Source organism: Mesocricetus auratus, unplaced genomic scaffold, assembly GCF_017639785.1.
Source record: "Mesocricetus auratus isolate SY011 unplaced genomic scaffold, BCM_Maur_2.0 Super-Scaffold_100014, whole genome shotgun sequence".
NCBI lineage: Eukaryota > Metazoa > Chordata > Mammalia > Rodentia > Cricetidae > Mesocricetus > Mesocricetus auratus.
Genome location: NW_024429197.1, coordinates 6,616,457 through 6,630,875, shown reverse-complemented (window position 1 = coordinate 6,630,875; position 14,419 = coordinate 6,616,457). Strand labels below are relative to the sequence as shown.

The following is a 14,419-nucleotide window of genomic DNA, read 5'->3' as shown; positions in this document are numbered from 1 at the left end:
TGATAAGAGCCCCTGCTTGCTCAGGACAGATTACACTAGAAAGATACAGAGAGAAAAATCTGTACTGGGGCGGAGTGGAGGGAGCAGAAGGCAAGGAATGGGCCTCTTGGCTTCCCATTGCCCTCATCCCTGGGCTATAAACTGTATGGGATAAACTGTCTAAAAGGTGGTGGCCTAGCTGTCCTTGCCCCAACGAACCCAAGGCCACTCTGTCCCCATAGAAGTCTAGATCAAAATCTAGAGCACAGGCTAGCCCAGAGTATGTAGAAAGGTGTGTCGGTGATGGTGTGAGATGAGAGGAAGCCCAGAACTTTCAGTGTCTCCTCCAAGGTGTGCTTTGGTGAAGAGACAGTCGCTCCAGTGTGTCAAGTCTCTGGCAGGAAAAGGGCCTCTCTTTGAAGCCTGACTGGAAAATGAGACCATGTGTTTCCTCCCTTCCTGGGAGTCTTGATGAAGGAGCCTGAGATGACCCTGAGCTGGCTTTGGGACTGGTGCAAACTGGTAAAATGCCAGAGGGTGAAAATGTTTATGATACCAGTTGCTACTGTTCAAGAAGTCCTACACGGAAGCCAGGGATGGTGAAGTATGCTTGTACTCTCAGCATTTGGGAGGCTAAGGCAGGAGGATTGCCACAAATTTGGAGCTAGCCTAGGCTACAAAGTGAGACAGTAAAACACTGGCCTAACATGCTCAAAGCCTTGATACATCCTCAGCATAGCAGAGTAAGAGAGAAAGGAGAAGTCTGGGGTTCTGCTTTGCCCTCTGGGGTGCTTACTATAAACCAATGACGGGTGAGAAACACTGAGGAGTGAGGGGGTCCAGCCCTCCAGCTGTCCCCAGGGCATCTCACTGCCCGAGCCCCCTTTTCCACAAGGATCCTGGCTGATACTGTGTGGAACAGAACAAATATCTCCCAACGCCATCAACCTGCTGGAGCAAAAGTTAAATAACTCCTCTCTGAGCTAGGATCAGGGGGCTGCTTGTTACCCAGCAGCATACCACAGATGTACTTTCTGTAGTGTTCTCCCCTGACTGGGGTCCAGCACCTGACCCTGAACCTAAGAGCTGAAGGAGCATGGCCCAGGTCATAGAAGAGGTGGCCAAGGCTCAGGAGACCCCTGAGCAATCCCCAGAGTCTGGGCCAGATTCCAGGGTCCAACTTGAACCTGCAGAGCCTGGAGGGCAACACCAACATGTGCCGCAGGGTGGTGGTGAGTCACCCAGTACTTGGAGAATCTGAGGAGGCGGCTGTTATTTGGCTCCAGCTGACCATGGCGATGTGGGCCTGGGAAGCTAGACTGGCTTTCAGAGAAGCCAGGAGCATGAGTTATTCTATAACACTATCCTTCTTTATGTTGGCTAAGCACTCAGTGGGAATGGTGACTTCTGGGCTCTGTGGAGAGGTCTCAGTTACAGCAAGCCACTGACTTTGGATGGGTCACATTTTTCTCTCAGGCCTCAGTTTCCCTGTCTTTGAAGCGGATCCGCTGGCTCCTGTCCCCTTGGAGGGTGGCCACAGCATTCACGGGGCTCCTGACCCTCCAGACCTATCAGCAGCCTTCTCATGACAGTTCTACAGTCCCCGCTCCTGGTGGAGGCACCCCCACTATCCAGAGTTAACACCCGATCTGTCTAACTTACAACAACATCATTCTGACCATTATGACAGAGATTGCGTTTTTATGGCAGGTTTGTGAGTTCCAGAACACTCCTGCCTGCATTATCTCAGGATGCTGATGGAGCCGGACGCTGGATAGCTGCCTCGGAGACCCTTGCCAGAGCCAAGTCTACCTCTGAGCATGAAGCCCAGTTGCAGAGGCAGCTGGAGAGGAGCAGGTCCCCCCAGTGCCACCCAGACCCAGTTTGAATCCCAGCCTTACCATTGCCTGGGTGTCCCCAGGACAGTCAGTATGTGGGTTTCCTCTACTTCATCTACAGAATGGATGTGACCACATGGCCACCATGGGCCTGTGGGACACACAGACAGGCGCGGCAGTGCCTGCAGAGAATCACAGCCATCGTCACCTGCGTGGCAGGAAGGGCAAACCAGGGAGGCACTGAGCCAAAAGCAGAGTGTGACCATGGAGAACCTGGGGGTTCTGAGGGTGTTAACTGGGTCAAGGCCTTTGAGGAAATGGGGGTGGTGTTAAAGTAGAGCAAGGCCTTTGAGGGAAACCCTCCAAGACAGGCTGAGGGGTCTCTTACTCTCCAGCAAGGGTCAGTTAAACCCAGGTTCTACAACACACAGGTCTTACATGTCTGCTGTCCCCCTGCAGGTGAGGGGAGAGGAGGGGACAGAGGACCTAGTAAAACAATCCCCACCTTCCCCTGCTCTGAACCCAGTTTCTGACTAGGATTCAGCAACTGCAGCTCTCTGATGTTTATTCACTGAGCTCACCTTCTTCTAGGGAAGGGATCGGTTCCCACAAACACCTCGAGAGCTAAGGACGTTATTCCCACATGACAGAATATGGAACTAGAACTCAGAGAGGGTAAGAAACAAGCCCAAAGACACACAGGAAGGTGGAACTCCCTATATACTTTTCCGTGTGCGCGTGCATGAATGGACATATACTGCTTACAGGACAGCAGGGAAAGGAGCCAGGACTTGGTCCCCAAGGGGAGAGAGTGCTCAAACCTCACTTACGCCACCCAATGAAGCTGGGCATGGCTGAGTATCGGGTTGCTCTGCTGGTACAGGCCTGTACACCAGCTCCCACTTCATCACAGTGCCTCCAGCAGGCCCTGTCTGCGGCTTACAAATAAGGAAACTGAGGCTCGGAGTGTGGCACTGGCTTAAGGCCACAGAGTAGGAAGGGTGTTTCTCTTCAGAGGGCGTACCCACTTCCAGGGCATACAGGGGCGGGTGGGAGGGTGAGGCAGGTGACTCTGGGATGCTCACCTAATGCAGCCCAGGCTTCAGTGGCCTCAGCAAGCCCGAGGTAACACAGGAGTTCCCCTCCCCCACCTTCCGGAAGGCAGCTGCTTTAAAAGGCCCTAAACCGCTTTCAAGGCCTTATCAGGCCTGCTTCACTGATGCCAATCAGGAAGCTACCAGGTGCTGCACCAACGGCCACCCCACCCCTTGGAGCTGTACAAACATTCCTCCCTCCCACTCTCCTCCTGCCCCGCCTCCCAGTCAGCAGCCACCAGGAGGTTCTGGGAGGTGGGCACAGGCTCTGTTGGACATCATTTCAGCCTGGCCTTTCCCAGATTCTGCCTGGCGGAACTTCTCTCTCAGAAGTCCTGGGTTGCATCTCAGATCACTGGGGACAAGTGTTACTCCATGACAGATAGACCAGAAGGATGTTTAAAATGGAGATTACCCCACCTCGCTCCCCACCCACCACATTGCCAGCTGAGGCCAGCACACAGATCTGGTCTGCCTCGGCCAGGAACTCCAACCTGATCTCCACGCTTCAGCCCCAACAGGAGCCAGGGTTCCTCCGGCCAGGCTTCTGTCACCCTCCACCTTACACCCACCCTTTCTATGTGCAAGGATCTTGCTCCACCAAAGCTCACAGATGAACAAAAACAGACAGAGAGGATGGGAGGAGAGTCTGGGCTGACAGTCCTTAAAGATGCCTGGAAGTGTCTTGGTTCATAGTGAACATCCTCGCCTAGCATGCAAGGGGCCCTGGATTCGACCCCCAGCACTCCATAAAGCAGGAGTGATGGTGCATAGCTGTAACCCCAGCAACTGGGAGGCAGAGGCAGGAGGATCGGGAGTTCCAGGTCTTCCTTGGCTACAGAGCCAGTTTGAGGCCAGCATGAGCACCCAGAGAATGTGTCTCTACCAGGACACTTCAGTGAAGGGGTCAGAGATAGCAAGGACAACCTGTAAGAGGCACTGACGGATGAAAGGGATTCCAGAGGTAAGAAACCTCTGACAGCTGAGGTGCTTCCCTAGTCAGGGACCAGCTTAGCGTGACCAGAGTGCAGAGCTGGGGATAGTCTGAGACCCAGGGGGCTTCCCCACAAGGTCCTAGACGGGGAGTCTGAGTCTATTCACATGTACAGTGCTGTCCCAGGGCTAGGGAGCAAGGCATCTGTGTAATGAAATCAGAAAAGAGGCCTGACACCCAAACAATCACAAGGTCAAGTAGGCAGGCATGTCCGTGCCCAGTCATCGGGCACTACACCTACAGGCGAGGCGAGGCAAGGAGCCCTGGGCCCTTTCTTTATCTCTATGCTGAGTGTCTGGCAAGGGAATCATAGGAGATGAAGAGAGTGTGATCACCTTTTCCCAATAATCCACATAGCATGCAATATTCGCATTTGAACCCATATTCATTGCTCCAAGAAGACAGGGTCTTCACCCACACCATTTATGAAGTCAGAAGGCTATGTTCTCTACTGAAGCTAGCCTTTGCTCCATCCGTAACATGTCCCTGAAGATGGATGGATGGATGGATGGATGGATGGATGGATGGATGGGTGGATGGGTGGATGGACAGATGAATGAATGAATGAATGAATGAATGAATGGACAGATGGGTGGAGACATGGAGGGATAAAGGAGTGGATGGTTGGAGGATGGCTGAGTGGGTGGATGACAGAGCAGGCCCATCTGATTAGAGTTCTCCAGTGCTGGGTTTTAAGGAAAAGCCCTGCTTTCACTGACTAAGACATACACTAAGACTACCTCTGAGAAACAGAAAAAACAAACATACATAGGAAACAACTGCAAATTTATCCCACATTCTCCAGAGCTCCAGGCAGATGAAGTCCCAGAAGACAGAACTGGGCTCCCAGCCTTCATCAGAAAGGGTCCATGTGGCCCTTTGGCTGAATTGTCTGTCCCTCACCCTCAAACACTTCCTTGCCTCCCTATCGGGACTACCCTCAGACTCTCCCTCTCCGGGAAGGTTTCCTTAGTTACCCAGGTCCTTTCCTTCTCTGATGCTTGCCACTCTGTCCACTGGATGCACCTTAGCTGACTGCACACTTGTCACTGAATGATCTGGGTAGCAGAGCAAGTGCTCTCCACACTGGGGTAACACAGCCAAAAAGGCAGCTTGAATCGCTTCCTCCTGGGGTTCGCGAGGCCCAGAGCACAAGGCAACATGAAACAAGGAAATATAGGTGTTAGGAAGCCAAAACAAGAGGGTAGGATACAAAGTAGCAAAACTGGCATCTGTTTGGGGTGATACTGTGAGAGAAGGCCTCAGGGAAAGTGGCATTTGAGCAGTTCTATGTACCCTAACTATGAGTGTGCAAAAGGTCCAGGACGTCCTTGTCTCTAGGGAACTCAGTCCAGAGCACTGGCTAGTGTTGAGAATAACCCAAATCTGGATTATTCTCAACATCCCAAATGACTGAAGTCATCTATCTGTCTTCCCAAACACAAATCTGATCAGGTCCCTCAGTAAACAGCTCAAGACCCTCCAATGGCTCCCCACCTCCCTCCTCTTCCAATCCACACCCCCTTAGTCGTCTCCTCCAGCCTTTCTGCACCTGCCTGTTCCCCCTTCTCTGTGTCACCTCACACCGGTGCCCTGAGGCACACTCCCCTAGGTCACACCCAAGGAAATGCCAGATCATCTGGCCCCCGGGCCTTTCCATATGCTGTTGGTTTGCCAGGCAACATTTTCCTCATCCTCATAGTCCCAAAGTCAACCGCCTCAACTCTGAAGAGACCAATCTGTAAAAAACGCCAGGTGGCTAAGAAAGTTCACTGCCGGGAGAGTGGGGAGTGAGAAAATGAAACACAGCATCGAGCCGTAAAAGACGAAATAACCTTTTTCCAGCCCAAACTGCACCCCCAGGTGGCCCTCAACTTCCTCCTGGCAGTGCTCAGGGACACACTTCACACATTCCCTCTTGCCAACTATTTTCTGTCAGCCTGTCCCCTGTCTCCCTGCCCGCCCCAGGGTCTAGCACCACCCAGCCAAAAAGGAAGCACCATAAATATTTGGAGAGCAAACGAAAGGGCTGTGAGGGGGAGACCTCAACCTTTACATTCCATCTCTAGTGAGTCGGCCGCCGTCCTCCGTCAGATGAATCCGGGGGTTTCTCTGCCTTGTGACACCCTGGCTCCAGATGTTCAACACTTTGCTTCTCCTGGAGGGGTCTTGTGGTTTGGGGGAGACACTAGGCTCTCCAGCACACACAGTGTGCACACATCAAATGCACCCCATCTCCTCTTGAACACCCCCTCTCCTCTGGAGCATTCCACAGGCTGGAGCTGGGAATTCTGAGGCTGTAATGCTCAGGCCAGCCTTGCCATGGGCTGGGTGGTAGATAGAGCAGCAGGAAGAGAAAGGAAGGCAGGTAGAAGTAGCCTCATGGCTCTGGATGCCAGAGACAAGAGCTGTCCTCCTCCCTGGCCTCTGGCCTCCACATTGTCCCACAGATGGGGCAAGTGTTCCCCGGATGTGCAGCACCGCCCACCACTCATCCCACCCTCCCAGCACAAAGGCCATACCTAATTCTTGCAGTGGAATTATTTCCACTATTCAGTGTGATCCTTACGCTCACACAAGTGAGAGCCACTGTGACCCCCCTTAAGTGATGGATGAAGACAAGGAGGTTTGGTGAAAGGATTATGGGATGGTGGGTATACATAATGGAGTTCTGAGAAAATAGCCAGAGGCCCTACCTAGGGAAACTGAGGCCCCTACAGAGAAGAGAGCTGACCCAGGCAGGGTCCTGAGTGAATTAGACGCAGACCCCTTCATCCTACCTCACACCATTTCTCAGTCCAATATGAGCTGATCATGATGGATTGAATTCTCTAGTGTCCTCCTACTCCTGCCCCCAAACAGGCAGCCATCCCATCTTGGGACATCAGCCGCCAACCAGCCTTGTGTCCAGGGCCAGGGCTCAGTCAGGCCACGGCCCCCCAGATTCTAACCACCCACTTGCCAGAGCTGGACAGACGTGGCCCTTCCATCTACCCCACGGTAATTAAAAACACACCCAGGCCTTCTCAAACGTGCAAGAGAGGCCAATTTTCCTCCCCTCCAGCCCCACTGACTGCAACCTAAATAGCAATATTTATGCCAAGCTCCCCATAATACTGTAAACATCCCAATGTATAGTGGGCCAGCACATGAGTCATTTCCCCAAAGCCAGTATAATAAGTGGTACACCAACCAAATCCCAGGGAGCTCCCCGCCAGCAACCGGGCTCCAGGGCTGCCCTCCACACCCAGGGCCCGTGGCACCCTCAGTGCCCTGGCCACCCCACTCTGGGAAACCACAGGCAGCCGCCAAATCCTGCAGGAGCCGGAGGACAGCTGCCTTGGTGCCAAACAGGATGGCTGCCATCCAAAGACCCCCCCTTCCCCCCACACACACTGTGGTCACTAAAATGCTCATTACTGAGAGAGAAACTAAGTTATAGCACGGGGTCCCACACCGTGGTTGTGCCCGGACCCCTTAAAGCTTTTTCACACTTCACCCCAAAGTTGTCCAAGAATAAGACACTCTATGCCTCACTCCTCAAACCCCGGTGGCACACTCCTTGAAGGGGTCACCCTCTTTAGGGGCAAGAAAACCCGGCCAATTGTTTCAAAGACCTCAGACTGGGACCTATTTTTAACACCCATTGGCTATGGGTGAGACAGGATTTTTCTGAACCCGCAGTTTCTCTATTTGTTAAAAACGAGTAAAAAAATTCGACCCATCTGACTTCCCGGAAGACTTCTCTTGAAGGATTCAACACGATTGTCGACCGGCAAGCACTTTGCAAAGAAGGCTTCAAGTACCTTGTCAACCGTGCAGCATGCTGTAAACCACTGAGAGCAAAGTACTTCATAAACTGTGAAGCGATTGGCAAACTGTAAAGCGCAGTACACGTGAGAACCATTATTAGGATTCATGCTTGGTCCTACCAGTCCAGCCATTCCTGGCGGACACACCCAGACCCCCGCTAACAACTTTCCCTCCAGAGCCAGCGAGCTGCGACCACCTGGCAGCCACTCCCGGCCCCGGGGGGTCGGGTGGTACCACAGCGCGAGGCCTCGGGAAGAGGCCCGAAGACCCAGGCCAAGGCCAACAACACATGGCAAAGCATCTGGTCGGGGCTCTGACGGCAGCTGGAGAGTTCTCGGGGCTCCTGACTCCACGCTGAGCTCTGTCGCCCTCGGGGCGGTGGCCCGCGGAGGTACCCGGAGGACCCCATGCGCAAGAGAGATGCCCATCACCCCATCCCCCGCTCAGTCCTGCTGAGGAGGGGACCCCATTGTACGCCGCGGGCAACCGGGCGGGCACGGACGAGGGGATGGGGGACACGAGCGCTTGGCTCCACTCTGCGGGTTCTCTTGCTCTTCGGGTCGTCCAGGCTGCATTCAAGGGGGCGCGGCCCGGGATCCCCAATCCTTGGCGCGGTCGCGGTGCCTCCCTCGGAACGCTCCCTGCCAAACTTTGCAGCGCCCACTGCGCGCCGGGCCCGCGCCCCTGAGCTGGGTGCCGAGCCAGGCCGGGCCAGCACCGGGCTCTGCGGGGATGCGAGGACCCGGGTGGCCGGCGCGCAGTGGGCAGAGCCCCTGGCCCTGGGCGGCGCTCGCCGGGCTGGCTACAAAGCCTCAGCAAGATGGTCCCTTCGCCTCCTCCTGGCACAGTCAATCAGCGCCCGCCGCTCGCCCGGGCGCCCGCGGGGCCCCGCGTTCTCCCCAACGGTGACCGCCGGCCACACCTCCCCGCGGCCACCTGCGCCCGGCACCGGTCCCCGGGCAAACTTTGCGACCGCGGGGCCGAGTGAGGGGGCGACCCCGGGCTGAGGCGGCCGCTCCCCGCCCCCATCCCCGCTCACCTTCCACGGCGGCTAGCAGCGGCAGCAGTAGCAGCGCAGCCCCCAGCCTGCGCACGGCCATTGCTGCGCTGCCGGGAGCCTCGGGCCGCGGCGCGGCGGGGACCCCGGGGCTGGAGCGCGCGCCCCGGGCTTGGGGGGCCGGCGGGGAGCGGCGGGGCGCGGCGCACACACACACGAGCCGCCGCCGCCGCGCAGCCAGCAGAATGAGCCATCCAGCCCGGGCAGAACGGGGACCCGGGCTCCGCCAGCGCTGGGCACGGCCCACCTGAGCCGCGGGCGCGGGGGGAGCCGGGGTTGGACTGCCAACCTTTCGCCTATTCTCCACGTGCCCATGGGCTGTACCACGACCGAGGCACGGACCTCTTAGTGTTTCATATTCCTTTAGAGGGAGTAGCACCCGTGCTGGAACACCGTGACCCCATGCACCCGGGCGTCCGGGACCCCGGATTCCCCCCCGCACAGCAGTGGTCTCTCCCGGCGCTGTGGCTCCTCCAGATAAAGCAGCGATTTCAGCCCAAATGTTTCTCAATTTTTATTGAATGCTGCAAAGCCGAGATCGTCTGGCGCGGCTGACAGGAGCAGAAAGAGGGGACCCGGGGCGGGGGGGCAGGGAGCGAGTAAGGGGTTGCCCAAAGCAGGGGGATTGGCTCTACCTGTCAGGGCCGGGAGTGCCACCCCCTTGCCTGAGCCCTGCCACCCGCGTCCCTGCAGCTTCGAAAGGGACTGAACTGCAATGAATGAGGGGGGAATAAAGGGGGGAGCTGGGAACAAAACAGGCGGCTTTCCCAGGCTCTGGGGCTGGGCTGGGGCCTCCGCCTGGGAGAGTGGGCCTTGGCGCTCGCCCGCGGGGCCGGGGTTCTCTCTGGCAGGGGTGGCGGGCCCTGGCAGGCAGACCCCAGGCCTTCCCTCCTCGCCTTGTTGTCTTGCGCGAGCCCACCGGCCCCTCCCCGAGGACCTTTCCAGCCGCACATTGTATTTCTCCTCTGTTGATCTGGTTCCCCGTGCAGTTTGCGCGCAGGGGTGTGGAGGAGGCCCAGGGGGGTGCCTAGCGACAGCCCCTGCTCCACCCCTCGGTGGAATGGACCTGTCTGGACTGCTCGGTTTTGTGCATAGCTGTCCCTTCAGGGAGGACACAACCCCTTGTTCCATTTCTGCGGGCCCAGCCTGCTCTGACAGCCTTCATCACCGTCATCATTAGCGGGCTTGCTGAGGCCGGTGGAGGACGGACTGTAGGGACCCTGCGGGAACCATCCAGGCAAGGCCCCTGGCCTTTGGGATCCGCGCTCCTGAAAACACGCTTAGCCAACAGCACTGGCCATGCTCTTTGCAGTGGGTGGAGGAGTCCCCTAGAGGGACAAGCTGTTAAAAATCCAGTACTACAGCCCTCTCCAGTCCCTTCGTCCCACAAACTAGCAAAATGTCCCAGAGATGTCTCCCTTCAAGGCCCATCAGGTAGACAGTCCTGAGACACCAACCAAGGTTTAGAGATGTGGGCCACCCTTTGAAGCTCTGAGAGTCCTTTGGGAATGAACGTCAACCTGGGAGGCCACCAGCGAAAGGTGGGCCTTGAAGGCTGCGAAGGAGGCAAAACAGAAGTGAGCCAGGGAGGGTAGAAGAGAATGGGGAAGACACTCTCCTCTGCCAGCACCTTCCACTCCCTGTTGCCTCCAGACCCCTGCCTGGGGTAGAGATGAACTGGGTGTCCCTGGCTTATATTCTCTGTTTCTGCTTGTCAGACGTTCCAAGGGACTTAGGGTTGGTGGACTCTGAACCTATTCCTCTCTCCATCCCGGGTGGCCCCTCCCCATTTCCAGAAATAATTACCGGGCGTCTATTACCTGCTGGGTGGATTCAACTCTGCTTGTTTTGTATCCCTTGGGGCCCTTGCCATCATCAACCCACCCCTAGCAATTGTATCCCTTCTTTGATTCAAACCACAAATACCAGACACAGCTTTCTCTGAGGACCCTGGTAGCAGGGATGAGGCTCAGGGCTGTTTGTGTGTACATACTTCTGTCTCTGCCATTGTCTCAACCCTGGTGGCATGCACTGACCGTCTCAGGTGATGAGACTGAGGACCAGGTAAGTCGTCTGCTCAAGGTCACATAGCACATTGGAGCTAGGATTCAAACCCTGTCTGTCTGATACCAACCACCATCCCCAGGGCCTCCCGTAGGTCCATAGAACATGCTTATTCAATTAATCAACTTCCCACAAACACTGAAAACCTTATCAAAATAGGTAGCAGTCTGGACCTTTACCTAGTTAAACATTAAAAAAAAATCACAATGACCATAAAGTCCCTCATCTTTCCCATCCTGTTCTCCATACATGTTTTTTTGTTTTGTTTTGTTTTTATTCCCTATTTGGGATCCTATAGAATGGCTGAGTTTTGTCATCCAGCCAGGGCCTTTGGCAACTGCCTTCCGCCTGCCTTAGTCCTAGCCAAACTCTACCCATGCCCAGGGCTCCACCTCATCAACACCCTACCAGGAGCCTCCACTAACATTGGCCTCTCTTTGACTGACACCCATTTGCTTAGGATACTTCCTGAAAGATGATCAGTGGTTCTCTTGCTGGGGCCTCAGTACAGTTTGGCTGTCTTCAATTTGCATACCACCTCTAACCCCAGCAGAGTAGGTGCTTCCTGGGGGTGGTGGTGGGGTGCCGGGAAGCTGCCCCTCTCCAGGTGCAAAAGCTGGAGAGCTTTGGATCCAGACCTGGGTCCCTCACCGCATTGGAAGAGCCGGCTGGAAGCTTCATTTGTCTAATGACAACAGCTCCTCGCATTTGCAATCACGCTTTAACAGTTTACAAAGCAGTGTTCACACCCATCAAGTCGGCTCATGATAATTCAACCAGCCGAGTCTCCCGCCCCCAGCACCAGCTTTTAGAAGGGGAAGCTGGGATTAGAGAGAGAAAGGTACTTGCCCAAGCACTCTCAGCCTAGTCCACTGCGTGTTACTGCAGCTGTAGAGAGATTCTGATGGCCTAACTTGTCTGTGCCTCTTTCTCTCTCACTTGATTGACAAACATGAGGTGGGCATTGCCTGCATGCCAGGCCCGGGGGAGGCAGGAATGCAGTTGAGGACCTGTTAGACAAGACCCTGCAGGGAGTCCCAAATAGGGACAAAATAGCGGACAATGATCAGGGCCAGGAAGACAATGAAGCAGGGTGACAGAGCACTGACTGCCCGGGTTAGGGCTGTGGGGGATGTCATGGAAGCCTGTCTGAGGAGAGACTATGAGAGCTGATAGCCAAGTGAAACCGACGTGAGGAAGGGACCTGCTGGGTGTCTCCTAGCTGTCCTCCCACTGTCTTGCCGGTTACTGGACTGATGGAGCCCCGGAGCCACGTGTGGATCAGAACACACCTCCAACCACTGCCAAGCCAGAGGATCTGAGCAGACAGCTCTAGCTCTGTCCTGCCATCTGTTTGCTGTGTGACCTCAGACAAGACCTTCACTTCTCTGAACCTGAGCTGGCGTGTATCTATTTCTACTCTTATGGAGCTCGTACGCCAACACTGCCTGAAAGAAATCTAATACCAGGTTATATGTATTTCTAGCAGCCACATTAAAAAATTAAATGAATCCGGGCAGTACACCTTTAATCCCAGCACTAGGAAGGCAGAGGCAGGCAGACCTCTGTGAGTTCCAGGTCAGCCTGGTCTACAGAGTGACTTCCAGGGCTGTTACATAGAGAAATCCTGTTTCAAACCCCTTCCTCCCAAAAAAAAAAAAGGAAAGAAAAGAAAGAAAAATTAAATGGAGGACTAGGGTGCATGTAACTTAGAGGTACACTTTGTGTGCTTAGCATGCGTGAGGCCCTGAGTTCTTTTTTAAAATAAGGAGTCACTGATTTTTAATTGAATTTTTTCTATGCATTGGTGTTTTGCCTGCATATAGTCTGTGTGAGGGTCTTGGAATGGCTGAAACTGCAGTCACAGACAGCTGTGAGCTGCTGTATGGGTGCTGGGAATTGAAACTAGGTCCTGAAGAGCAGCCAGTGCTCTTAACTGCTGAGCATCTCTCCAGTCCCAGCCCTGAGTTCTAACACCAGCTCTAAGAAAAATAAAGGAAGCAGTCAAAGGTAACATTAATTATTTAAACCAACAAGGCAAAAACATTACCATGTCAACGTGTAATTAATTAACGAACCATTTCATATTTTTCCCTTGCCTTCCTTTGTTTTGAGGCAGTGTTTCGTGTAGCCTAGGCTGGCCTTGAATTGTGGCAGTTCTCCAGCCTCAGTTTCCTAAGCATTGGGATTACGAGAGTGAATAATCTGGTATTTCACTTTTTAGCACTTCTTGATTTCCATCTGCCCCCTGTTGAATGCTGAACGGCCCCATATGGCAAGGGGCATAAATGTAGACATGGGATGGTGGTGTCTGGGATATGACTCAGTTGGTAGCGTGCTTGCCTAGTATGTGCAAATTCTGGGTTTCCTTCCCAGAGTTTCATAAACCAGATATGGCAGTGCACACCTGTAATCCCAGTACTCAGGCAGGAGGACCAGAAAGCCAAAAGCATCCTCAGCTACATAAGTGTGAGGCTAACCTATGTTACATTAAACCCGGTCTCAAAAAAATGTAGACACTGACAGTATTAACTATCCTGCAGGGTGAAAAGTGAGATTTGTCCAAACTCCCCCAGGACAGATTCACAGCCTCTCCCTGAAGAAAGGGGGGTGGGGAACTTCCCAGAGGATGGGCTGGGAAAGATCATCTTGACAGCTAGGATCTGACCCGCCCCCCACTTTATTTTTGTCTGAGACAAGGTCTCCCTCATGTAGCCATGGCTGGCCTGGAACTTGTTAGATAGACCAGGCTGACCTCAAATTTATGATCTTTTTGTCTCAAATGCTGGTATCACTGACATGTGCTCGCATGCCCAACTGCCTTCCCTATTTTGAGAAAAGTTTTTTCTTCCTTCTGATAAAATCACAACGCGTTTTCATTGTGAAGAATAAAATCAACAATGGACATGTCAGAAGAAATAAAACAAATGAACAAGATTCACCAGACCCCTACTGGCACCAACCTGAGAGCCACTGCTCACCTTTTGTGACTCATTTCATGCTCAGTGTCTTTTAGGCACACATTTTTTTTTGTCTAACTACAGCCGTACTGCATGCACAGTGTGCAGTTCTAACTATCTCCTCCTAGCATGGGAGTATGTGTTGTTAGATCATGACTAAGGGAGATACGGTACCCCAGGGACCAGAGGGTGGATTCCTTGCTCCTCCTGAAACTGAGAACATAGCGCTCCCCCTATATCCCCACTCCCGTGGATAATCCTCTGAGCACAGAGCAAGAGTGGACCAAACAACCAGGAGGGGAGGACTCCCCTGATAGCCACTTTGAGTCTGAACCGAAGCCAGCCCTGAAGTCTTTGTCACACTGGGAGGTAGAGGTGACTGGGCTAGGCTGAGGTTGTGAGCAGCTGATTCCTCTACTGCCACCTGGTGGCCTCTAGCATTAGCACACTCTCCAGGAGCCTGGTAGGGACAGACATCTAGCAGAGGCGGAGGTACTGGGGTCTCATCTAATCCAGCCCTCTAGATGGGTTTCCCCAAGATCTCCATGTTTGATCAGTCCACCTTCCTGCTACAGGCTCCCATGGGTCTTCTGTAGTCCTGACATTCAAGGCTCCTCAGA

At 54.2% G+C, this 14,419-nt stretch overlaps 1 protein-coding gene across 4 annotated transcripts in view; it reads right to left on the bottom strand.

Annotated features, from left to right (window-relative positions):
* Positions 1 to 8,872, bottom strand: part of Ephb2 (EPH receptor B2) — a 182,375-nt gene extending 173,503 nt beyond the window's left edge. For all 4 annotated transcript variants that reach the window (XM_040756334.1, XM_040756335.1, XM_005081014.4 and 1 more), the window contains exon 1: positions 8,758 to 8,872. In XM_040756334.1, coding sequence (XP_040612268.1) covers positions 8,758 to 8,818 — 61 coding nt within the window. In that variant the 5' untranslated portion in view covers positions 8,819 to 8,872. The remainder of the gene's footprint in view (positions 1 to 8,757) is intronic.
* Between the last annotated feature and the right edge of the window lie 5,547 nt (positions 8,873 to 14,419).